At 38.4% G+C, this 26828-nt stretch overlaps 1 protein-coding gene across 1 annotated transcript; it reads right to left on the reverse strand.

Annotated features, from left to right (window-relative positions):
• Nucleotides 1-4959: 4959 nt before the first annotated feature.
• Nucleotides 4960-7248, reverse strand: LOC133979239 (cytochrome c oxidase subunit 7C, mitochondrial). Its single transcript, XM_062417726.1, has 3 exons — nt 7091-7248; nt 5472-5611; nt 4960-5058 (listed from the first exon to the last, which is right to left on the reverse strand). The coding sequence occupies exons 1-2, from the start codon at nt 7163-7165 to the stop codon at nt 5495-5497; spliced, it is 192 nt and encodes a 63-aa protein (XP_062273710.1). The 5' UTR covers nt 7166-7248; the 3' UTR covers nt 4960-5058; nt 5472-5494.
• Nucleotides 7249-26828: the final 19580 nt, after the last annotated feature.

Genomic DNA, 26828 nt, shown 5'->3' on the forward strand with positions numbered 1-26828 from the left:
CCAATGCAGTCTTTGTTAAACTGTGCCGTGTAACATTTGTGCAGCATTGATGTGGATATTCTGCTTTACAGTCATACAAAACATTGCTAATACATTCTTACAACAAGTTAAATGACGAATATGTTTTTGTGCAACAGTGGCAACAGTGGTTTGTCTTTTTGGGCAAATTACAGACCAAATTAGTCAGTAGTTTCAATGAATTAACTTCAGCAGGATATAATAACTTTCAGTTGACTTTAATGAGAGTGACTTTAAGTACAATTAAATCCAAATCACTTCAGTTCAGTCAAACCAGCCTGGAGATTTGATCATAGTGTCAGACAAAAGATCACAGAAAACTCTCGATTTTAAGCATTTCAAACAGACATTTGGCAAATGGAATGGAAAATATGTGCTTTTCATTGAGAGGGAACAGACCTAAATTCAAAATGCACTGTATATTGTATGAAGTATGAGAGAAAAAATGCACATTCATCCACACCCAGGCCTTCAGAGGCATTAACATAAGGCTTGATGTGGGAGAGCTTAGACTGAAGAGGAAAAAAAAAACTTTTTCACCCTGCAAACTAGCTACTATTAACTCTCTGGCAGTGTGTAGTGTTACATTATTGAACTGAAGTCTCTTCTAGGTGCTAAAGTGGGCTGTAAAGGATGTACAGATTATTCCCGTTTCAGATCTCAACCAGGGTCCCTGCCAGGTCTCTGCACCCGTTATTTTTAATATCAAACTGAATGTGAAGAAATTGAAGTGACATATGACATATTTTTTCCTCCTTTTGCCTCCTAACCTCTTGTCACTGCTGAAAAAGGGGGGTCTGGACTCTTCGAGGTGGTGGAGCGCTTGTATTTTTCTTTATGCAAAGCTAATGAAACATTTATGAATGATGAGGTCTGCAGAGTGCAATGTGTCCTGCAGAGAGGGTATAATTGTCTATATTTAAATGCCAATGGTAATCATTTGGGCTTTTGACACCACAGCACTCAGTGTCGTTGAATCTGATGGTTGAGATTGTTGTTATCCTTTTAAGAGGGTATTTGTTAAAGGCCATCAAACATTAAAGTCTATATCTTGCACCCTTCTCTTCCCTCTGACATACAAAAAACCCTGTACACATACACACCTATGAGTCGACTTGATATCCTGCAAGCATTCATCTCCTACAAGCAGCCATCCCCTGGAGGTTCTGGACTAATTGTGTGGAGTTCCTAGCTGAGGCAGTAAAGCCCTACTCTGACGAAGTGGGAGGTGCATGTATACTTCATCTTCCTGCAGTGACAGTTCTGCACTTCTCCACAAGTCAGCATCCTTGAGGTAGACTGTGGTAAACAGAGAAGGTATAGGGAAAGAGGATAGGCTTAGCAGAAAAGTTGTGAGTTCAGTGTGTCCTTGAAAATGTATTGACTGACAGTGCAGTGTCAGGGTGTTGTTCAGTGTCTGCAGACAGCTGCTTTCACCTCTTATTGTCATCACACTGATATGATGGGTAGGACACATTTAGAGGTTCCCTGGTATTAGATGTAATACATTGATTAGTTGCTACAATGAAATGCTGCTGTGCAATGTGTTTACAACAAAGTGCTGATTAGAGCTCATCCAACTCACCCAGAGGGGTAATCTGTGCAGTATTTGTAAGGCATCCACTCACACCAAGTAAATGTTTATATAACTGTCAATCACTATTCAGTTTGCTCACACACCAACTAACAGTTACAAATGTAATGTATTGACTATTATGCTGCACCTGGATGAGAAATGTGCCTCTAACTGAGCGGATTCAATAAAACATTGAGTCTTTTTATTAGATGGCTGTGTATGCTTTACACCAAGCTAAGCCCACTATCTTCTCCTCTGAAGTGCAAATGAGTCTATAATTAGATTCCACACGTGAGATGCAGAAAAGTCTATTATTGAACAGTCTACAGAGGCTGAAATGAAAGGCCACAAATACTGCAAATATGGCGATTTACATATCTGCAAGAACATATAAAACTATATTAGTAGGCTGGATAAAAGGGAAAATAAATAGTTGTGACTCTGTAAGTCAGCCTTTCACCTTTGTAGTTGTGTATAATGTAGTAATTGTGGGTAACCTGTTCATTTCATAAGCATACATGATGTTAAACAATCACTGAATGGTGATAAGCTGGTATGGAATTGATCTTTAATGAATACACTTTGTTTTAATTAGTGCCTGTACAGCAAGGAATGCAAAGCCTTTGGAATGGCAATTACAATAATGAATTTACCAGATATAAGCTATAATAAAGGCGTAAACTCTGGCAAACCACGGACACACACAATAGCACTCTGTCTCTTTTTCTTTCCCCCCACACTTACATACTAAATGCAGCATGACAAACTCCTGCAAGAGACTTGGCATGCTGGCTGCGTAATCCTGCTGTAATGTATTCTTTTTCTTTTTTTTCCTGCAGCCTCTCAAAGTACCACACAGCGGAGATATGGCAAGCCCATCAAAAAATGTGTGGTGTAGGCTATTGTTGGCACCATAGGACCCTTCCTGCAACATGCCCTGCGCCAGCACACCCTTATGCACTTTTCATAAGTCGCCAGTACTGCACTGCAGCTTGGTCCCTGTCCAGATAACACCATTGTGTCTAATTGGTCCTCACTGCTGGAGTCTGGCATCAACTAGGATTCTTAAAAGCCTCAGTTAGAAGCATAATAGCAGAGAATAGATCAAACATTTATGACAAAAAAAAGAACCCGCTGCTCAGTGCATGTTTTTTTTTTTCTCTCGGACACCCAGATAATGTGACTCTCCTCTCAGACCTGATCTCTCAAAGTGTCAACGCCAGTCTAAATTTGTACTCCCCGGAGGAGCAAATGTATATCTCTTTATAATCTCTCTTTTTTTCTGCAAAAAGGTCCAAATGTTGGGGACATTCCTAAATTAGCACTCTGAGTGCTAAAGTGTGCTGCAGTGCCAAAGTGAACCATTTGTACAATTTAAAGTAGCTGCTGGCAGTCTTGTTCAATCAGTGCCATACTGTCAAGAGTTCATAGCACAAAAGTGCAGCTTTCAAATGTTTTTCCACTGTATCAAAATGGAACCAAACTTACTGCCTAACTTCTAACTGGACAAAATAATCTGCCTTTTGAGGATAAAAATAACTGCCCACAACTTGCTCCCATTTTTCTTTTTCATTGCCATGCTGGATGTCAGGAATGAAGAAACTCACTCGCACCTTTAAAGCCTATACAGGGCGCGTTTGATTCTCAAAAGATGGATTTTGGATGAAGTATCACTTCACTGAGGCTTATTTGTCCCTAATGGCTCTTGAAAGCTCCCTTTTCCTCATTGAGGTGCACTCAAAGAGTCAACATGAAGTATGGCTCACGTTGGGAGCTGAAGGACATCAACTACAGTGGGCTTTTTACACACTTCACCACGCTGGTTCATTACATACTGATAAGGGCCATTCTGAGAGAAGATTATTGTTGGAAGCTGAGACAGGCTGAGCACTTTCCTTGGTTGACATAAAATATATATGTAGATATCACTGAGCAGAATGACAATTACATGCGTTGACAATGTCTTATCCCCCACCCTACTTTCTTAAAAGAAACTTATTCACACACTGACCCCACCTTGTGTTGCATTATGTAAACAGAAATGGTCTGCTAGGTGCTGATCAGACAGCTAGTCTGTGATGCATGTTTGTGGGCAGAGGTTAATTGTGCATTTTAGTAATGAACATTTTGAGATTGCAGAAATGTCAGGTGTGTGAGTTTGAGCTTGTGTGTTCTGTTTAGTATGCTGTGATACCGCAGGGTGTCATGTTTATGAGCTGGATGGTGTTTTTGACCAGAAAATCCTCTCTCCATCCCTACCCTTGAGCTACTAACAAAGGTCAACCTATTATAAGTGCAGACAATTCAACACACCTATGATGAAATATAGGCCCCCACTTGTTGACCCCATTAAATGTCTGATAACTTTATCAGCACCAAGCCAGAGCCGCATGACCTGAATGCTCCTCCATCCTACAAGCCCAGAGGCGCGCACACACATAGTATAACATCATTACAAATGCAAGAGAACACAAAAACACCTGACAGGTGTACAAGTTGCTGCGAGTTGAGTGTGTGAAAATCAGGCAGGGAAAGGGGGAGGGGGTTACAGAGGGTATATGACAGTTTGTTTTTCATGCTTAGAGATTGCCCCTGTATGTCTCAAGCCAACCCAAGCCCCTCTTTGTTTGAAAACAAAAACATCTTAGCTAATTTTAAAGACAACCCCAGACATAAGGCAGACCTTGATAGACGTGCATGGAAAACCTCTCAACTATTACATTACCCTCTCTAGTCACACCTCCCATTTTAAAACTTTGTCCTTGAACAGAAATAGGTTATTCAGTGGAGTTCCACTAAAGAGCTCAACCTGATTTTCAATTTTTCTTTGGGCTGCTTGAAACAAAGACTATATATTTACAAAGTCACAATCAACTATTAACATTTACAATGATTTGTTTTTAATAGCACAGACCAACCACGTATTAACATATTTTAACCATCTTCACGGATCTGTTTAGTAATTGAATTGGGCTGTAATTAATTTGTAGACTGGTGACAACATTCACGAGTCTTGAGCACCACTGCTTTTTGTGGTCACAAGGTTCATACCAAATTACACAGAGCAGCACTGGCTCTAAAGAATCAATCAAATACTAAAGGACTAGATTACCAAGACCTGCATGGTTAATATGGTTGCACATTATTGCCTGAATATAACATGTGCTGAGTATGTTTTATTGTAGACCGTCTATTGCTATTGGTTTGTGAAGTAAACCAAACCAAACCACCAGTGAAATTATTCTGAAAATGTCACACCTGTCAGGTTTCAAAAACCTTCATATTATAATATCATCATAATATATTCATTGTGGCTATTTCATGCAAAACATATTGTGGCACTGTAAGAAATACAAATGGACATATTCATATTTGAGGAAACTTTATTTACAAAGAAAATTGAGAGATTTCCATTCTTCTGCGGGTATAGGACTCTGATGGATAAATAAGATCCAGCTGATGACCTGCGAGGACAACAAGAAAAAAATGTTGCAAAAAATGAATAAGACGACATCTGATGACAGAAAAGCAATTTGACAAAATACCAGCAAAGATAAATGTGTCAACAACAACAATCAGCTGCTCCCACCTGACACACATCAATGTATGCTATAAACTGTCACATTAACTTGCTATAGTGCAGGCTTATCTAAACAACACGACCGCAATAGAAACCAAAATTACATTCGTTACTGTCACTCTCAGACGTACAGATAATGTGTTTAAGATATGCAGCAGAGCAAAAGGCTAAAGAGGCGCAGTGAAGGACTGTTATTGTCTGAGGTCACAATTCAGACCGAAGCTGATGTAAATGCCACATCATCCTGACATTTTAATGAAAGCAGATATGCTAGATAAACACTGCAGTCATAATTACCTTGAAGGCTGAATGACAGCATTTTACTTCTTCAGGATCTGATGTCTGATGACGATGAAGGGGAATGCAAAACCACTGCCAAAGAACGCCACCATCATGCCTAGCAGACGCCACTTGTTTTCCACTGAGAATGGAAGGTTCTGCAAAAAGAGTATAGTTAAAATATTAGTGTAAATAGTAAAAGTGTAAATCTAAGAAATGTTATAATTCCTAAACAACTATTATTGATTGCACCAGCTGATCTCGGAAAGTCTGAAAAAAAGTTAAGTGTCACACATTTGATACACCCTCACATGTTTGCCCTGCAATTTACTGGTGATTTTGCAGGTCACTCATGAATTATCAGCACTATGAACAAAATATCTGTGCAGTGCTCCACACTGCCTGCAAACATTATAAAGCAGTTAGGGTCAGAGAGTACTCAGGGTAAAAAAAAAAAGAAGCAATTTTAAGTTAAAGGGATTGCCAGGAAACTATAAAATGAGGGTGCACAAAGTATCTCAATGGTAATATTGCACCGCAGCTAATAAAAAAAGTTCATATAAATGAAATAAAATCAATTGTGCCTTTTGCCTCTGAACTCTGTTTCTCATGTCAAGTATGAATGAGTAGGACACCTCTCTTCCACTGGCCACTGTGGGTCAGTCGCTGAACGCAGTTATTTTTTATCCAGGAACAAACATGCCACCTGAAGCAGTGTAAGGTGCACGAAAAAAACAAAACCTTTATTTGACAAATTGGCTGCTGATAGAAAATAGGATAGAGGGAAGTATGAAACAATATGAAAACCCTCAAAAAATCAGATCAAGGGGCCAAGTATGATTTGACCTCTGTAATGTATGTACTCCTATGACTTGTAGTTTGAAATGTTAAGTGTAGCAAGCTCTATAAGTTACACAATAAAAGACAATCTGCGTTATATTGAGTAATGTCTTCTTGTATGAGCAAAGAGAGCACAGATACACACCGTCACCTCTGCACTGCACCATTTTATACATTTCTATATGATCACATTTCAGGAGACTAAATAAACCCAAATCAGCAAAGGCGGTTTTCATAACCTAATAATTTGAGGCAGGTTTAAACTTTCGGCAGTCTACTGTCAGTAATACCAAAACACTAGGATGTCCTCCTATTTGGGTTACAGCTATGACCTCAAGTTACAGCAACTACCTGGACATGCCAAGCTAAAGTTGAAGATTAAGCTAACTATTGAGAGGTTTTGCGAGTTAACTGAAGTAAAACATATGCCTAAGTGTCAGACAGCTTTACCTCGCTCATTTCAGTTAACTAAAGGTCGCTACGATTAAATTAATGTTAATTATTGACCACTTAACCACTAGCTAATGCTAACAAACAGGACGGCACACCAGGCCGCACGTCTATTAATCAACACTTACTGACATAAGGGTGTCTTCATATTTTAGTATTTAGTGAACTCGGTTTGAAAAAGATGTAAAAATATATGCCCATGTCTTTAGTTAGGTTTGTTTGTATTATAACCACGCTCTGACGTGACCTCCAAGTTGCGTTAGCTTAACGGGCTCTCGTCACAGACCAGGCCGCATCGCAAATAATCACATTTGGCATTATAATACTGCTTTAAGGAGATATCTCACCTGTCCTGGTCCTTCCCCATAGTGTGAAGAACGAACAGCAGATGTGGTGAATCGTCTCACAGCTTGTCCCAGCATGGTTTTAATCTCTTTATTTCTCAACAACAGTACAGGGCTGAAGTGTACGACCTTCTTGTTTCCGTCAATGAGCGGCAGGACGGCGCAAGGGATAATGGGAAGTGGAAACGAAGCAATGGCGTGTGGGAAATGTAGTTCAAATGACTCAGAAGCGCTTACGATTGAATAGTTCCCAATTTCCGGTATCCTCCCTTTGAAGTACACGTTTGTTGGTCTCTTAGATTTAAAATTGGTATAGCAATATGATTAATGTATGAGTTTGGGTGTCTAGATGTCTCCGTAGAGTTCACCACAGAGAAAGAACAGTTGTGGTCAAAATGGCATTGGTCATAGCTGTTCCTCTTCTTGGGCTTTGGCTGGTATTTATCCACAGAGCAGCTATGAAGAACTCAATGCCCCCATTTCTCTGAATCAGCATCAGAATCAGAAATACTCACAGTCTTCCTCAGGGCAGCCTTTAGGAAAACTGTGAGTTGAAACATGTGGGCACTAATTATTATTATTAACCCTCATACCTCCTACCAACATATTTTACATGCGAGGACTACTGAAAGGGGTCCACAAATAAACTACTGTAAGAAACAACCTATCCAATCGTCAATGTTCATTTATTTATTCTCAAAACACTATTACTTATGTAATTAATGTCATCGGAAAAACAAAAAGCAAATAAACAAAAAGGATTATTATTATTTTAAGGGAGTTACTGTTAATTTGCATATTGTGCATGGGTGGATCTAGGAGTTGACAAGATCTGGGGCTTAGCCCAGAGCACCCAGAGCCAGGACCAATTTATTTTGGATGGTTCACATGTGCAGAATTGAATTTTACTGCTATGTGTGATTACTGCAAACATTAGTCATAGTATTATTAATTTATGTCAGTCCTTAATACCCATTTTCCAAAAAGAATGCACATATGAATAAATAAATAAATAACAAATTAATAACAATTAAATCAAAAGGAAAACAGAAAATATTACATTAATTTTGAACTACATCTCACTCAGTACATACATCTCACACAGAAAGAGGAGAGGAATGCTCTTTGTCATGAATTAGCTGGAGAATGCATGATTGATGGAGCAACTAACAATAGCTGACTAAATTAATTCCTTTGAGTTGAGAGTGGGAATACTTTCAAAGTGATATTTTGAGTATTATGAGAACAGAGTAAGGTAAGCCTCTGATGCTTTTGTTTTTATACTAACTATCTAATAAATATAGTTTTGGGGTGAATGCAAGCATAAGCTTTAATATTTAGAACTGCTGCATTACACTGACGAGAGTTTCCTGCAAAATCATGCCTTTACCAGATGTCAAATCACATTATTTTGTTATTTATTGTGTGTGTGTGTGTGTGTGTGTGTAATAAGATAGTTTCACATTGAGTATCAGCAGCAGATCATGTCTCAATCCAAAGTGAGTATTTCTTTTTTTGTTTTTTTAAAATGTTGGCTAGTAAGATGCTGTTCTCTGGGAAAGTCAGGGGGAGCTCTGACATTGTCTGCTATGATGTGGACAGCAAGCTGGTTACCTCTCGTCATGGCTGCCACGTCCATCAGCACAGGGTCATCACCTGGCCTGCTGCCAAGTCCCTGCTCTCTCATTGCCAGTGCAATCTGTTAAAAAGGAATGAAGGATTGAGAATCATCCCGATGACTGGTGCACACCACAAACAATGTCCTCAGACCCTATTATAAATATTGATGTTATTACTTGTGGTGTAAGGTTGGTGGAACAATCCTGAAATCCATTTTGCTTCATTTTTTCTCCCAACCTTCCCTTCTGGCTATTCAGTGTTTGTTGACTGTCTTAATTCCATGCTATTGACTTTCCCTGGCTCATGAGCAAAGCTGTTCTTACACAGAGTGCTCTGTCAATAGAGATCCTTGGTGTGAAAAAAGAGGAGCACAAACATACTGTGTATGCAAACACACAAAGCTGTCATCTTAAATAATAACACGCATTCTCATTTAAGACTCCCAATTAGCATTCAGTGAAACCCAGACTCAGTCATATTTGGAGATAAACCTTTAATCAACCTTGTACATGACCATGCATAATAATAAAGTAGGCTGTGTCCATAATTATAGTACATGGTAACATGATCACTGGCTTGATTCATGCAGTTGTTATGAAAAAATATGCAGCAACTGTATATGTAATATATATACGAATATATGTTGTATATGAATGTCGATTTTGTTTGTGGAGAACATTTCATTTTCAGTAATCAACCAATCTGTTGTAGTATATGATGAATAGCAGGCTAGACTGCCAAGGTAAACAGCATATCTCTCCCTGTCTGGATTTGCAATAATGTTCCACAAAGGAGAGGAGAGGTAATGGATAATGTTAATCAATGAGGACAGTTCATTTTGGCAGCAGCACTCTTGAGTTTAAGGCGTCTTGCATCATTGCCGCTGACAAGAGCAGATTTGCACAATTACAGTGTTTTTGTGGAATGTGAGAGGAAATACTGGATTAGGGCTAAGACAATATGTTTTATATATTTATTTAAATGTATATTTAACTATTTTTTTCTGGTTCCGGTGACAAAAGAAAGAGCGCTTCATCAGGTGTCAGTCCCTCTGTGTATCCCAGCATTGGCTCTTTGAAGTGCTGATAGGGGGCTAGGACTGATTGAGCATTGGACATAATGCCTGCTGTGTGACTCTCTTCCATTTATTTGCTCTGCCATTTATTTCAGTCTCTATTTCTATCTGTCTTTCTCTGGGTCAGAATGTTTCCTTTCATTTTAGTCAGAGTATGAGTGGGACATGTATACAGTAACTGCACGGGCATACACATATGTACTGAAATACATACATACACATACACATACACTTTACACACAGCCTCCAGCTAAGTCACTATGGGAGTTCATAGCATGCTCCTAGTGGCATGATTTGACATTAATCTTTAAAGTGGATAAAGGGGAAATTGGATAGCCTTGCAGCTGACCCAGGCTTCTTGGGACAACTAACCTGTGCCCTGCTACATTCAGGGTCAGGCCTCTTAAATAACGGCCATCTACCTAGATTTGTGTTCATGCAACATTGCTATTCCTGTAAAGCCCACCGTTATTTTAATACACTCCACTGTCACAAATGGGCTTTCATTCCCTCCCCCCACCTCTCTTCATCATTGCTGTTCCTCTGAAATAAAATGGACGCTGATGATTGGATTCTACATTAAACCTGCCGGGCTGGAAAGAGAATTAGATAGAGAATTATTCTGGAGACCAGAGGTAAACATGACAAATTTGAGTCATTCCATTTTTTTTCTCCAGCCCCCAGCATGCACCAGTCTAGTTATAGCAAGCTCTTTATGAGGCCCATTCCTAAGGGTTATGTGAGGTGTGAAACATCCTCCTACTTTTTTGGCATTTCTTTTTTTCTTTTTTCTTTTTCTTTTATTTTACATATCAGCAATTTATTTACTGTTTTAATAGAAACTGGTTTACGACATGTATGTATAACTTTGGATATGTCATTTACTGTTGGCCGATAGTGTGATTCATTAAGAGTATTACTAAAATATGTCTTCTTTATTAATGACAAAATACAACCAGCTCAGTAATGTTCTGCAAAAAGCCAAATTCAACTAAAGATGATGTCAGTCACACACCTCTTGTACCATTGACCTGGTGTGCCATCCTTGTATCATTTCACATCACATATTCTGGTTTTCAGTTTTTCTAAATGATCAACAGATTTCAAATAAAACAAGGATAGAATCTATATTCGAATAGTAAACAGTGTAAAAAAACTTGGATCTTTTTTTTTTGACAAAGGTACCTCAAACAAGTTGTCAGCTTCTTGCCCAATAAAGTGAAACTTTATAGGGTCAAGGACTGAAAGCAAAGATCTCTATTAAATGTTATAGTAATGTTTGAAGAGATTCATTTTTGAAATAAACTAATGTTTGCAATAGAAGAGATGGATCTGACACTTCAGGCAGAGTAAAAGTTTCTGTACAAGGTCAGTCTTTCTCACTGTTTCGCTACATTCAACTCTTTTTTTCATTTGGTCCACTTCCACTTCTTCCCCAAACTAGTTTCCTGCACAGGCTTCTCATTGACTGTATTACTTGTAAGCCCGATTCTACTTTACCCTTGAGGCATTACAAAAACTTCAAAAGGTGTGTTGGAAAAATCATTTAACTTTCATTCAGTTTAACAGAACTTTTATGCCTCTAGCATTGATTTTTTTTAAGCTGGTGAGGAGTGAAAGTGAGAATCGAACTTTTGAGCTTTTTGCCGTAACAAATGACAATAGCTACAGTAGAAGCAAAATTTGACTCCAAAGCAAACCACTGGACCAGAACGCCTTGCTCTGTGTATTTCTGTGTGTGTTTTTAAGGATGTGTGAATGAATGTGGCCTGTTTTTTATTATTGTGCTTCATTTTAAACAAAAACAAAAGAGCTTCTACTGTGGGCTGTCATCTGCTCTGACAGACAATGTAGTATAAATATTTGGACAATCCTGCTTTAAAAAAAGAGTTATGCTTGAAAATACAGCATGCAGCCACAGAACCAACCATACAAGTCAATGCGCGCCTCTCTCCCTCCCTTTTTCTTGCATTCATTTATTTATTTTTTGCACTGTACATAAGTGTTACGGTGTTTGTAAAACCTCCTCCACCAGTATTCATGTGTGTGAAATATCTACCATCTTTGGCAATCCCAGCAGTCTATTGAAGATGAGCTCCTTCTTTGCCACCCTGTCAACCACGAGACAGAGTGCCACAAAGCCACCTGTCAGTGGGCCGTTAAGCGCAGCTCAAGGCTGACCAAGGACTGACCGGGAGCATCTGTGCCACTGTTTGTGTCTAATACGCTAATGAGAGCTGTCAAGCTGTCGAATTCACTCCCGTTGCCCTCCGGCACTAACAATGGCACCTTCAATTTGGCTGTCGTGAGTGACATTAACAAACAAAGCCACAAAGAGAACAGACGTGTGCCAACGATGCTGTGCACTGAAATGTTCACAAAAAAAAAAAAGAGGCAGACACACATGAAAATGTAACCCTAAACACATACACACAGAGGAAGAGACAGAGAGAGATTTGTTATTCTTAATAAGGGAATTTCTTGCCTGCAGTTCTTCCTGCTCTTGGCTACCTATAGAGGCCAGTGTTGCTTAGTCATTCCAAGAATACTAAAGAAACATCTAACACATTTATCCCAGAGCAAAACCCCAAAGACAAAATAAGTCATCCCCTACTGTATCACTAATTTCACATGAGCATTCTTGATTGATGCCATGCGCAGGGCTCTGCAGTCCTCAGCCATCCCATGAAAAGATCTGTGCCCGCCAGTCAGTGGCAGACAGTGTGCAAGAGGTCTTCAGGCGCTCCACTCTAGACGTGCCATACATCCATCAAACACACTCTGCCTTCTCTCAGCTCACTTAACATGTCTCCCCCTGCAGTATTCTGGGCTCTGACCTTGTTCCACAGCAGCAGAATCTTCCTTGCAAAAAAATAAAATAAATAAATACAAAACACACACACACACACACACACACACACACACACACACACACACACACACACACACACACACACACACACACACACACACACACACACACACACACACACACACACACACACACACACACACACACAATTGGTCAGGAAAACAGGTGTCCACATTGGGATGCTAGCTGAAATGTCGCCAATACTCTCAGCACTCTCAGGAAACAGGGAAGAGTTGATTATGGAAGACTATCAGTGCATCTGTGTGCACAGAGGTGTTGAAATCAGACATGTGCATTTCCCTTTTAGAAAAAAAAAGATATTACAAGAACATGATTACATGCAAATGGACTGGCAAACTAATTGTTTTACAGTTCAATTTGCATACAAAGTAATTGCATAAAAAAGAAGCATATTACTAAGGCTGCATCAGTCTGTTGGGTGATCTTACCAAAGGCACCAACAATCAGCCCCGTCTTGACCACAACTGGGTGTAAAGCCTTAATGGGATTCACACGGCTCCTTTGATGGACATCTCACCCAATAATGAGAGAGGAAACACTTCAGAAACAAGTGGGGGTAAAATCTAATCTCAGTTTGTTGACTTCAAAGGTGTTTTTTGAAACTTTAATTCTGAACTAAAAGCCAGTCTCCCATTCTCTGCTAGTGGAAAAACGTCTAACTTCATGATACTGTGGCTTTTCCAGATAATTCAGCGTTTTAATGCATCAAAGAAAGGAGGAATCCCATACTTGAACATTTTTTTATTTTCTTATGCATAGTATTACAAAATGATTCATTTATCCATTAAATAATAAATCTTTTTTAATGTAGTGCTGGATTCAAGGCATCAAATTTCTTGTCAAAAAGAGTCACATAATGATGATTACAGTGACTCCATCAACAATTACACACATGCATATTAAGGACCAGGCTACTTACTACTTATACACTGCTCACCTATGTATAAAAATTATATAAAAAGAATAGCCGAGACATTAAGTAATTTTAATCATGCGATGAGGATGTCATTGTGCAAAGATTTAATGATGTGTCAAATATGCATACGCATAAATGTTCCCATATGTCAGGCAGTGATAAGAAATCTTATGTATAATGTATGTGCTGATGTCATGTGCACATAAGGTAGAGAGTGGCATAACTGATGTGTTGGTAAATTCTACCAAACGCTGCACACTCTATACAAGATGTGCTGAGTCTAGTGCAGCAGTTATTTACCCATTGTTAGAAGTGGTGACTCTGGTGTGTTTTTAATTGCATGAATTGTCATCATTTATGAACATGTATGTACGTTTTTTGGCTTTTGCTGTTTGGTGTGACCTGTCTTTTATCTGTTTCTAATATGGACCCATGGGCATGAATAAATTACACCTAGGATAAAAACTAATTTGCAAGTGCATTCTAAAAAAGGGTTCAACATGATGAAGGTAAGTTTTCTCATACATACTGCCTTTCCACTTTAATAACGGCAAATACTGGTGGCGCATCATTCGATATGATATAATTACAATATCTACTAGATCTAAACATGGAAACCTACAAACTTTTTGCAAAATCTTGCATACCATTTATTTTTGCAGTTAAGACAAGTATCATAATATTATTTTTACTGTTGCTAATGTTGCATATAGTATCTTTTATTCACATGTCTATCTATATCTTAGGTTAATTAATTAAACATCACAGACATATCCTACAGTGGTTTTGCAAAGCACAGAGTTCACAGAGCTATAGCTAGAGAGATATTTCTAGATTCATCATATGAATTAAACTGTTTGATGTGATGCACTTAAAGGATATGTTCACTGATTTTCAACCCAGGCCTTATTAAAAACTTTCCTTCCGTCATGGTCAGGGTCATGCAGGGTCACGTTGCTTCCGTACAGTGCATAATCTAACAAAGTTTGACCATTACTACCATTTCCTGACTGCATATACTGATGGTGAACTTTGGAGCTTTCCTAGCTTGATGATGAATATTTTAATTTATCATGTCTGGCTTTGATATAATTCACTTCATTAGTTTCACAACAGCCAAGTTACAATGATATGTAAAGAATACACAATGTCAGTGGCCAATGCAAAGGCAAAAACGTGTAAAAATCAACATAATGAATTAATGCTATGAGGATTACTTACTCTCAACTCATACAGTACAGTGACAACAAATATTACAACAAAAAAACAAAGTTTGCATGAGACAAAACATGAGATGCAAAGATAAAAAATTGTCTTTAGACATGAATGTTGGATTTGTATCTCCTCTTCAATGCTTATGAATCCAAGAGGAAAGCTCAAAGTGAAAATATGGATTTTCTAGGACGAGAGAGAGAGAGCCAAGAACAACTGTCATCAGTTGGCTGACTGGTGACTAGAAGTCTACGATATCTGAACCCCCTTCCCCATCAGCATCACCTGGGGAGAGCAGGTGGGTGTTGGGGGAGTCTGATTCTTTGCAGAGTTCCAGCTTGCCAGGAACTGACAGATCCTTTTTAGTCTGCCAGAGAGCAGACTCTTTATCTGGGCATGAGAAGGAGAAACGAATGCCTGGTGAAACACAGGTGGAACTGTCACACACCTGCTTTGGCACTGATTTTGATCTGCCTGCCTTGTTTAGCTCAGTTTGGAACGGTCGGAGTACTTGACATACGGCAGGGACAGGTGCACCAAAGACAATGCGGGAGAAAAGCATCTGCGCAGGGCTCGTCTTTGCCCCTCTAATGACGCTTGGTTGACATTCAAAATTCATTCATGAAATACATTAGCATCATGTGTGCTAATGACTCATCAGTTGCTAATAGCGTAATGTATTTCACAAACCCAGAATTTTAACCTTGCAGTTCAGCTTCAATTTCATTAATAGGCTTGAAAGGCAAAGTGAATCCTACATTTTCTCTGCAATACACATGTAAGCAGAGCTGGCAATTAAGCTCCTTTTTGTGCAATTTGTTAACAGCAATACCAAAAAATATGAGAAGAAAATCTCTCCAACATGCAAATTTAATATTTGATCCATGTTTATCTGTTCAGTGTAAAGGACTAAGACACAAGGCAAATGATTTCCAGCTGCAACAGCGTACTTCAAAGAGTCCAGGATTGTTGTAATTAAAGCAGGCATAGGATTCATTATTATGCTCATAAATCTTCCCTTGATTTCCCCTTGCTCAACATAAACTGGCACAGTTGTTGCTCCGTTCCCTCACTGGCAAAGCCCTGCTGGCTCACAGTGAAATATTGAACCATGGAGTAACGACGGCGCAGTTTTGCTCATCTGTTATTGTAATGCCGCAATAACCTGAATAATATGGATATTCATACAAGCTGATTTGGAGTTTCATCCTGTTTGCCCTTGTGAGAACTTGAGACAAGAGGTCAGTAATTGGCTTTGAGGAGGGAAATTGTTTATATAAGAATCTCAGCAGGAAATATTTGACAAATGTGCCCTGACAAATCATACTCAAAATATATTGCAGCCATGGCACTTTTATAATTTATTCCCCGCCATAGGCTTCAAAGAATTGTTTGGTTACTTAGGAAACTCAATTAAAAAAAATTCACCTCAATGCGGACTCAGTCCAGGCCCTTACAACAGAAGAGCTCCACTACATGGCTTATTTCTTTTCTATGACAGTATTGATACTACAAAGAAAACATTTAGTCAGCGTTTTACTGTAGGATTTATGTTCATCTGCCACATACATTCATCATTCTAAACTTTCATTCAGTGGCCGAGGCTATTCTCCATCCTCAGGGCCTGATGGATTGGTGACCTTCATCAGTGACTTTCTGTCACTGCAGATGTCTGCGGCATCCATTCAACACAAGATGACTTTCTGAAAGGGGACAGGGGGCCACCGATTCGTTCAGCCAGTGTAGGCACTACGTTGCTTGACTGCGGGAGACACAAATATTTGATGAGTCCCCCTGCTAGCAATGCATTAAAGTTGCAGCACTGTGTCTCGGCAGCAGCATAAGGACCAGTTTGCTCTGAGTTGACTGTGATCAATGATCTAAAAACAAATTAAAAAAATAATACAGAAGCAGAGCTTAAATTTGTGCAAAGAATTAACATAAAATCAAAAGCTAGTAAAGTTTCAAGTGTGGCTTCTTCTGCTGAGCATGTTTCAGGACTGACTTTCTACATGGTTAATGGGCCTACTTTATATATGCAGACATGTGAGACCAAGCAATTTCTTATTTGTTGTTCAGTTGGTGTGAAAGGACAAACTGGGTCATGAAGCAACGGGCCTAAGGCTGTGTATGATTGCCTATACCATGACATAGAAGTCCTAATATCCCTGGCCCTCACTTAGCCCAGTATATGTACAGTTATGGTTGATTAGTGAGGCATAAAATAGCGCCAGTCATGCAGTAAATCTAGCTGTCTTTACTGGCTTCCTGATAGATATTATGTATATGGATATATACACGTTATTGGAATTCTTAACCTCTCTGTTCCGTAACTAATGATTTATATACTGTATTAATTTATCAGTAGTTAGAGTTAAATCAAGCAGTTGGATGGTGGTCTTACCCCAGCCTACTGAGCCAAAGCTGATATAATAAAGTGTGAAATAATTTATACTAAGCATTCTAAGAGCATTTTTAAGATGCTGTGGGGGTAAAAAAAAAAAGAGAGGCAACTTTGGAAAAAGGAAAAGATCAAGACTGCAGCATTAGGATGAGGTAAAGTCCTTATCTGCAGACAGGGAGGAGAAAAAAAGAGAAAAGAAAGAATTTCACACTCTATTCTAAACCTGTGCTGTATTTCATTTCACACAATTATGCCCAACCATTTGCCTGCAGTTACATTCATTGAAAATCCATCCCTGCGTTAATGGAATTATAATGATGTAGTGTATGCTGTGGCACCTAATCAAATGGAATTGATTTAAGTTGCTTTTTGGCCCAGGGCCCTTGCAGCTCAAGGGCTCTGCTTGTGTCTTCTGTTTCTCTGATGGTCCTTAGCTTTGGGGAAGAGACATGATAGAGAGAGGAATGTGTGCATACCTACATGTGTAGTGCAGTGCTAACAACATAGGTTTGTTAGCTATTTCTTTTTAGTGATGCTAAAAGTTCTGCACAAATTTTGTGTTGATGCTGGGAGGTAAAGTCCTAAGTCAGAAGTACGGACACACCTTCCCGTTCCCTTGAATGAGAAAGTTTTGACTGTTGCTTTCATCTGTGTATTCAGACATTACACAAGGAAAACAACCCTTAAATTACATATAAATATTCATTTTGAAGATATATGATTTCAGAGTGTCAAATAGCAGCTTCACCAGTCCAAGTCAAAAAATATATCTTGCTTTGTTATCTCCTTTGGTGCTGAAAAGACAACAAACAAGATGCATCAAAAGCCATGAAATCCTCCTCACATTATGACCATAGCTTTGCAGAACTATGGAGTGAGTTGCTCTGCAACCCAGTTTTACAACACAAGGTTGCAGGTTGCATTCAGCACACTGACTAGCATTTTGTGAATTGGCTGCGACCCTGACAACTCTTTTCCCATGAAAGAGGAGAAGTAATGTCAATTAAAGATGCTCTTGAAAGAAAAAAAAGTAAATATGTTCTTCAATTAGAAGCTCATTCAGCATGGACACGAGGTAGCTGCAGAACTAAGAAGTGTTCAGGGAAGCAAATCAGAAAAGGTGAATAAATTGGCAGTGAAGGCGAAGTTTTGAAAAAAAAAAAAAAAAGACGCATACCGGGACAAAATGTATTATGGGTTTAGAGTTAGAGTTTTGCACATTTACAAAAGCTCATTCTTGGAAATTCTGCAATCAGATTCTCTTGGAGGTTGAATCAGATAAAGGACAGACCTTACACGCAAACACAACCTTTTTCCTCTGCTCTCTGAAAGCTTGCAGCCAATTGTGTATGACAAATTGAGAGCATTTTGCAGTACCCTTTGCTTGTGCAAAATTAGTTTCACTGCCTCTTTCTCCTGTCTCCCATATCCAGGACACCCAAGTCTGCCATTTCCTGCATGCCTTGCAAACACAAAAGGAAAATAGTGACATTTATTAGGCCCAGGTTTATTTGTATTCCATCTCTTCCTTCACTACATGTCGGCTTTTATGAGCTCTCTCAGGCAAAACATTAAAGAAGCTCATTCTTTATTAATCCTCACAATGACAATTCAAAGCTTCCGACACACCGACTTTACCGTGTGTGCTTGCACTTTCTACTTTAAGAAATCAGGTTACTGTCATTATTTTTTAAACATCCCTCGGCTGTTGGTGTATGTAAAGTTTTGCACCATTTGGACTTTTCGTTTTGTCAAATGGGACAAATTACTGCACATAAATAGTTGAAGTAAGTAGTTTCCACTTCTAATGCTTTATAACCTTGCTCCTTATAATGTTACATAAGAGTCTGCACTCAACTGGTGATTGACTTGACCTTGTTATGTCAGCACTCTAAATCTTACAGTATCTTGTTTGCCTCATGTTTATACAAATTCATCAACATGGAATTCATTAAGAGCAGACGGAGCAAGGCCAAAGTCTTTGCCCGTTTTAAGCAGCATTTTACCCAAAGACAAGCAGCTGACTCAACACTACAGTAACTTCATCACTTTTCACTTTGCAGCTGCCCTGAGCAAAGTTTTACAGTGCAGCATCTGTGCTAACCTGGAGGAGTGATAACCAGACATGTTAGATATCACTGCACTAATGGGCTAGAAAAATTGACTAAGTTGTCTGACATGCATTTAATCAGATGTAAGGCCAATTTCAGACATACAGTACACAGCATTATAGCATCAATGGGTCACCACATGTTGTAATTGTAGATTGACTGATGTTACAAATCAATACTGGGACAGTGATGATGGCCGAGACATAGTTTGTTTAACTGATAATCAAATTGGCATCACGGCCCTTTCCCAAAGCCCTGTTTTCTCATACATGTACTATATTAGAGCAATACATTGATACTAAAAGAGACACTGGAAACATATCTTCCACATTTCTATCATATGTGAGAAAAAATTTGCTGAAACAAACTGCATCTAATTCAGTATTGGATAATAAAATAATGAATAAGTAAGTAAGAAAGTAAATGATGATAAAGGCTGATAATTAAATCTGTGTAATTTTGAATCTGTTAATCATAGTGCTTGACATAAACTATTGTTGGCAGTAGTGAGACAAGTGCTGTTGTGTCACTGTTTGGGTTGTATCATGGTTGATGATTGAGGACTTATAGGAAATTAGGACTGTGGCTACATTTGGCTTTAAACTGTGCAGAGGGAACATTCAACTGAGAAAAAACAGATGTGCTGTTATGAGAGGAAAATAAACACTCGTTTTTAATCTTAACTCAAGTCGAGGGAACTGGAGTCTCACAAAAAGTTAATTTTTTCTTTGAAATGTGCATGCACCAGGCAATCAGATAATGCTTCATCTAATGTCAACTTCCAATTTATTTATTTTTTTCCCAGCCTGATCGAAAAACACTTTAATACTTCCCTGTGAAGTTAGTGAGAGCTTTGTTCATACAGATGCTAACACTTGTCACTCATGTCTGATTCTTGGCAAATTGACAAACTGCAAATAAGACATTTGTGATTACACAAAGCTTTCAACACATTGCATGTGGCATCACTTCAAGGGATCTATTCTTTTTGGACAAATACAGCTTTGTGGTAAGAGGGCAGCGATAGATACAAGTTCTAAAATAGGAGAAGGAGTTCAAACAAATGTTATGGAGTCAAAAAGATAGGAAAGAGATGTGAGGGAAGGAAAGGGATAAGAAGGAAAAATAAAGTAATGAAACATTGTCTCTTCATGGACAAAAAAACAAAAGAGAAGAGGGCTTATGTGGATGAAATTAATAATGTCAACAGTAAATTGATCTTTATGCTGTTAAGAGTTCGAAAGCAATTGGAATTAAAGCCAGTGTATAGATGTTCAAACAAAAGGAAGAAACAGTAAGGGTATCAAAACATTCAATGCACCTTTTTTGAATTTTTCCTTGATAAGCCCATGCCCCATCAATGACTTTGCTACTTTTAATGTTTCAATAAAGTTCAGTGATAATTCAATACACTCAGAATGGGATGGGGGGTTGGGGAGTTGGGGGAGTTGGTTGGGGCAGCCACCACACTTCAAGACATAATGATGGATTATGACCAAACCAGACTGCATGTGGAAGTGCACAATCAGCTAAATGTAAGCCAGAGGCTGAGATTTTCATAAATATGTATGGCATCTTACATATTGTTAAGAGCCTGCAGTGAATTACAGATCAGCATTATCAATTCAGAAATACATAATTCTGCTGAGGTACATTTCAAAAGCAGCTTACTTCATGAGATGCAAATATGACAAAATAGTCAGAAAAAAGAGCAGATGAACCTTAAGTGCCTCACTTGACTTTCAGGTGCATACAGAATGAGTTCAAGTGACATTTTGTCCCAGGAGTTTTCACCTATCAGAGAGAACAATTTAAAGAATCCTCCCCTGAGGAGACTTCATTACAGCATGATAGGAAACTTGTAGAAAAAAGTTTGAAAAGTCCAGACTTGAAGGGTGCGGAATGGGGCAAGAGCTGCGGAGCAATAACTGCAACGGTCCCTCTTATAATCTCGTTTTCCGTTTCTGAAGCAATCACGGGCCAGCAGAGCACAACTGCACCGCAATTAAGCTGTCTGTGATTTTTAATTAAAACTAAGAGGCGTGATCCGTCTAAAACTTTGTTTGCCTTTTAGGCAACACAAGTTATCATCTTCATAATGGATACGATTATAATGTTGTATGAAAAATGATCACATTACTATTCACATTTTCAAATAATATAGGGCAGGCAAGAGACAGACAAAATAAGTCTTTTTTTCCCTTCCAAGCAGTTTGCCATCCAAACATTGTTACAATTAGGACAATAATTGTAATAGAGACATGAATTATTCAAAGGTGTGAAGCAGTTTCAGCTGTACCCAGTAGGCACAATCAATACGCCGTCTGACGCCTTCACCAAGGCAAAGTCCATTACAAGTTCTAATGCATCTGAGTAGCTTCTGAACCAAAAAGCAATTTAATGTTTATATCTCCAGGGACTGCACAAGAGAACTTGAGAGAAACAAATAAACAAAACCAGCACAATAGCAAGCACACACAACCCTGAGGGATACAAGACTCTACTGTACAAAACTGTTGACTCTGACTTTTTATTGACAGCCTGAACATCAAAAGTTGAGTTTTGTCACAGGATAAAAGAGTGGGTGAAACAGAAGTCAAAGATACACAACAGCATGGACCCATCAACTCAGACACATCAAGCTAGTTTTTGACAGTACCTGGTGAGAAAACATGGTATATTAACCTTTGTCTATTATGCCTCCTGTTCAGATTGGCTCATCTTTCATATTTAGTGGGGACTTGGTTCAGACACTTTGGGTGAGCGGTGTAGCACTATTTTTTTGTGGAGAGGCATTGTTAGGAGGAGATAATCATACAGTAAGAGAACATAATTTGTCCTGTGTCCTAAAAGTAAAACATATTTTTGGCCTTTTACATGCATTTGATATACTTCTTTTTTAAATGTATCAGCTATTGCAGGGGGTCAATTGCTCCTCTTTCTACTCATATAATTCACTTCAAGATTTGGCAGGTAAAAAAATGTTGCATTGATTTTTTAAATCTTTTGTAGCTCTCCTCTCCTCAAAATGAAACTGAAAAACAGAGCTTTCCTGTTTTTTGTTTTGTTCCTTTAATCTTGATGACTAGGTTCTTTACCTTCTGAAGCCAACATCTTTGGGAAATCAAAAACAAACATAAGAGTGTGTAATAATGTTCCTCTACGAGGAAATCCTGATAGCTTAAGGCTTTACTGCTGCTGATTTGCTGCTGTTCTATCGGGTGAGGGAGGTGGAGCACAACAGATAGAAACTGACTGTGGAGGTAGATGGCCCACATTTCCGCAGAGGTTTACTTGCTCTCAGTGCTCCTGGCACAATAAATACAATTTTATTTACTGTATAACTGTATGAAATATTGTGGACATTTATCGATATGGTTTTCTATACAAGACTGCTCTCAGATATTGTATTCTGTAGGTGATGACCTGAGTATTTACCAAGAAAATGCCATATAGTTTCTGTTGATATTTGCATTGGACTTTCAGTATGACTGATTTCTTACTACAGTCACAAATCAGCAACACATTCAATGCAGTTTGCATTGGCTTATATCAGCAAATGACTTCCATTTGCTCCAAAACACCCAAGATTGATTTACTCTGCAAAGAGGAATAACCCTACTTGATATTCTAATGTAAGTTCTGCCCTGGAGTTAAAACAATCAAACAGATGTATTAGTCGGTGTGACTCTTCTGTTCCTGAGAGTTTGAATATACCTCACTCCTCTTATTGCTCCCTTTTAATTCTGCAGGACTTCTGGTCGTCCTGGGCTTTTAACTGTGGGCATTAGAAACATGTTAACAGAGAAATGAAATATAATTCATCAGGGCTGACACCAAATCTCCAAAATGACAAGGCTTCTGCAGGATCTTAGACTTTATTGGCCAGGAGATGAATGGACCGGAGGAGTAATTCAAAGTGAAAAATCAGTCCCTCGAGAAATAGATCCCTGTATTCTAGGCACTGAGAAAAAATTCTATTAGAAAATAGAGCAGGTTTTCTTCACCACCCTAATTTACAGTTGGCAGTTAGGCGACACACTATACCTTAACTGTGCAATCCAATTGCTTGGAACCAGATTGATTTTGAAGGTAGAAAATAACAATGATAATTTCTTCACTGTCTATATGGGGGCAAGTGTTAGTTCTCCTGCACACACCTCTTAATAATTTATTTTAACCTAAATGTTTAAATAGATTAGCTGTTGTGTGTCCAATTTTTTAGTTTTAAGTTATAGATACGTTTATAACCAGGGGCAAATTATTCATTTTTGACCCAGCTCAACTATCCCTTTACAATTAGTCCCTATACCAAATTTTGAACCACAAATGTATTTTGCATCCATATACATGTTATCAGTCATTTATACATTTGTGAATAATCAATTAACATTTTTAATGTGCAGAGAGTGTTCTTGAGGTCTGACACTATTAATTTAGAGAGAATACTTTAACAAGACTCTAGCCAACTCTGTATTATTATCTAAAACAGGAGAGCATAACAACCATAATTATTTCTATGATTTATATTAAACTGAAGTATACGACAATATTTTTGAATAGATTTCATTATAATAATTAAAATCATCAATCATTAATACCAGCAAACCACAAGCCCTCCTTTTCTGTCAATTGTACACAATCAACTCCGCCTTGAGTGTATTTGTCATAAAAACAACAAAGTGGTTTGCAAATTTCAGACCTTGTGGCAATAAACTGTGGGACTGCAGATTGACAGGGCAAGATTTGGACTGCAGTGCTGCTGCTGCAGCTGCTGGTGGTGTTGCCTTTTTATTCATCTTGGAATAAGAAGTCCATCAAATCAGTGAAATAAGGGCTCAGCTAAGGTACTTTTTATAGTCCTATGAAAGCTGCCCTCCACTACAGGGAGGACTATGTTGGGCAACCACTGTGTCAGTTGCCTGGGAATTGATAGGTTTAATTTGTTTCTTTGTATAGACTTGTTTGCAGGTGCAAATGCTGCGACGGTGTCTAGGCAGCTTGTGACTCTATGTCCCTGCTGTATATGATGACACCTATGAACAGCTTTACTCTTTCACAGTTTCAAGATTCCTCCATGACATCTCAAAGGTCTACAGGAGCGTGCCTAAGTAGAAACTGTGGCAAATGTAGCAATATGATGGGATCACACGAGACAGTGTCATGGTCCCCCTTGACCGCTCTCCTTGCTGTCCCAATGACAAAAATACAGACATAGCAATCTATAGTGTCAGTGATTTAAGATTCAACATAACTAGCCTTTACCTTGATTTCACCCTCTCCAGTGACCTTAAAATTCCCTTAAATAAATACGGGTCAAATTTGATCCTATGTACAAATATTTAAACCATTAAGAAGACTAAAAAATAGGCTCCATTCTATTGGTGGTACTCAAATAAAATATTGAATATTTAAAGCGAATACTCAAACTGTAATTCAAACTGTTGGAGAATAATATTTTGACAGGCTTTTTTTTTTTTACAAACCTTCACAGTCAGTATGTCATGTTAAATGAATTCAGGGCTTCTTTTGTGGTTGACGTACCTGCTGGTAATTTCACCACCTTGTCGGCTTCTATCAGTTATCGTACAGAATCACATTTCACACATTGGGTGAACATTTTGTAATAGTAAATTGTTGATCATTTTCCATTATATCACAAAACATTTATCACTGCACTTTTACTTTGGCAAATGCTTTAGAAGGGAGAAAATAACAAGGTAATTTCCATCATATGCAATATTTGCATTTCCATCATATGTAATTATATTGTAATGTTGCATTTTTTAACCAGTGTAAGGAGTCTGAAAATGTTTAGAGTTTAGAGCTTCATGGTTACAAACTGGGACACCTGCAGTTAATGAATTACACTGTACATGCATGACCAGAACTTTGTGCTTACAGTTTTGTTTTTATCATTATTTTCTTTCAAGCTGTAAATGGTCGTTGCCAATATAACCTTATCACCTACATGCTGAAAAATGTCCATCATCTATCATATTTCCTTTTTATCAGACACTGTGAACTGTCAAATATTTAAAATAATTTTGTTTAACCACACTTTGTTTATACTCATATTCATAAAATGTAAATATTAAATGTCTTAAGAAATACTGTCAACCTTGTTAATCCCCCCCTAGTTTTACATTATTTTGATTAAATACTGTTCCACCATCCGTTAGATACAGTCTTTTTTGATACAGCAAATCAAATCTTGAATAAAGCAATAACGTGACATTTTATTGCAGGTAGAGCAGACAGTCACACTGAGCCTGTTTGCACCCTGCTACACAACAGAACTGAGCCACAGACTCTTCTGTACAACCACCCACATTAGTTTTCCTGCTAAAGACTCCTTATTATCTAACTCACAAAAATGCTGGCTTGGTCATTGCTCTTTAAAATCCCTGTTAGCAACACACTATCTGTCCACAACGTGTAGCTAGGCATTATTTCTGATTGCAAAGAGGTATGATTAAATGTGATTTCATTTGGACTTTAATGTATATTAGCCCGTCATTAACATGTTAGCTGCACACTTTTTGCAACAAGGAATCAGAGGAATGGATGATCTTCATCAGTTTTTATTACTGTGTGGCATTTAGGAAACAGGAGGACATAATCCTCATATGCTGTGTCTCCTTGTAATCACCTTTTCCCCAAGATTAATGATGGAAAATGAGTCTTTAGGCAGGGATGACTCATCCAAGCGGGCCAGCCAAGTGGGGGAACATGAAAATGGCATTTCTAAAGACTGGAAATCATAGCCGCCATCTATGTGTTTCTATTTTCAAAGAGCCATTAAGCACTGAGGGCAGAAAGGGTTGGACTTTAAACACCCTGTGTCCTCCAGTATTCCATTTAAAAAGCAGGTATATGTTACCTGCTGTGGGGATACAGTGAAGCTTGTAATAGGTGCACAAACCTCCTGCTAAAGTGACCTGCTTGTCCTCACGGTTGCCTCCATTTTATGAATGGTTTTCCACTCTTTTAGTCATTATACCAGAACCAATACCTGCTCCAGGCCACTGTGAAGGTGGATAAAAACGTGTCTATAACTGAAACGAAAAACACAGGGTTTGTCGAATTAGCTGCATCACAACTGATGTGTTCTGTATGATATGTGTTGTGAAGCAAAAACAACATTTTGAGTCAAGATTGATTTGACAGAGATTTTGTACTAATGATTATTTGTACAAACAGAAAGACTGTTTTGACTCTGAGGGGAGAATTAAACAAAACCCCCCCACAATTTCCATATTACATTTTTATAGACTGAGCAACTGATATATTGTGGCCCCTATGGTATTGAGGGAAAAATATTCTCTGTCTTTTCACCTCAGGTTGAATGTGACAGAAAGATGCTTCAATAAACATGAGACATGCATAGAGCCACTCAGATGTAGAACACAATGTTCATTTTCAATTTTCCATTTGATTTCAGACAATGCAATTGTCAGAATGTAAAGATGGTGTCAAACCCTACTGCTCCTGTTTCTGGTTAACAAAC

Source organism: Scomber scombrus, chromosome 4 (genome assembly GCF_963691925.1).
Source record: "Scomber scombrus chromosome 4, fScoSco1.1, whole genome shotgun sequence".
In the NCBI taxonomy this organism is placed as follows: Eukaryota; Metazoa; Chordata; class Actinopteri; order Scombriformes; family Scombridae; genus Scomber; species Scomber scombrus.

Excerpts from the sequence above, each read along its gene's own strand:
- LOC133979239 (XM_062417726.1), bottom strand. The coding sequence starts at position 7,165 with ATGCTGGGACAAGCTGTGAGACGATTCACCACATCTGCTGTTCGTTCT. Across the intron at positions 5,612-7,090 it reads ATGGGGAAGGACCAGGACAG|AACCTTCCATTCTCAGTGGA; the intron begins GTGAGATATCTC and ends CTCTTTTTGCAG.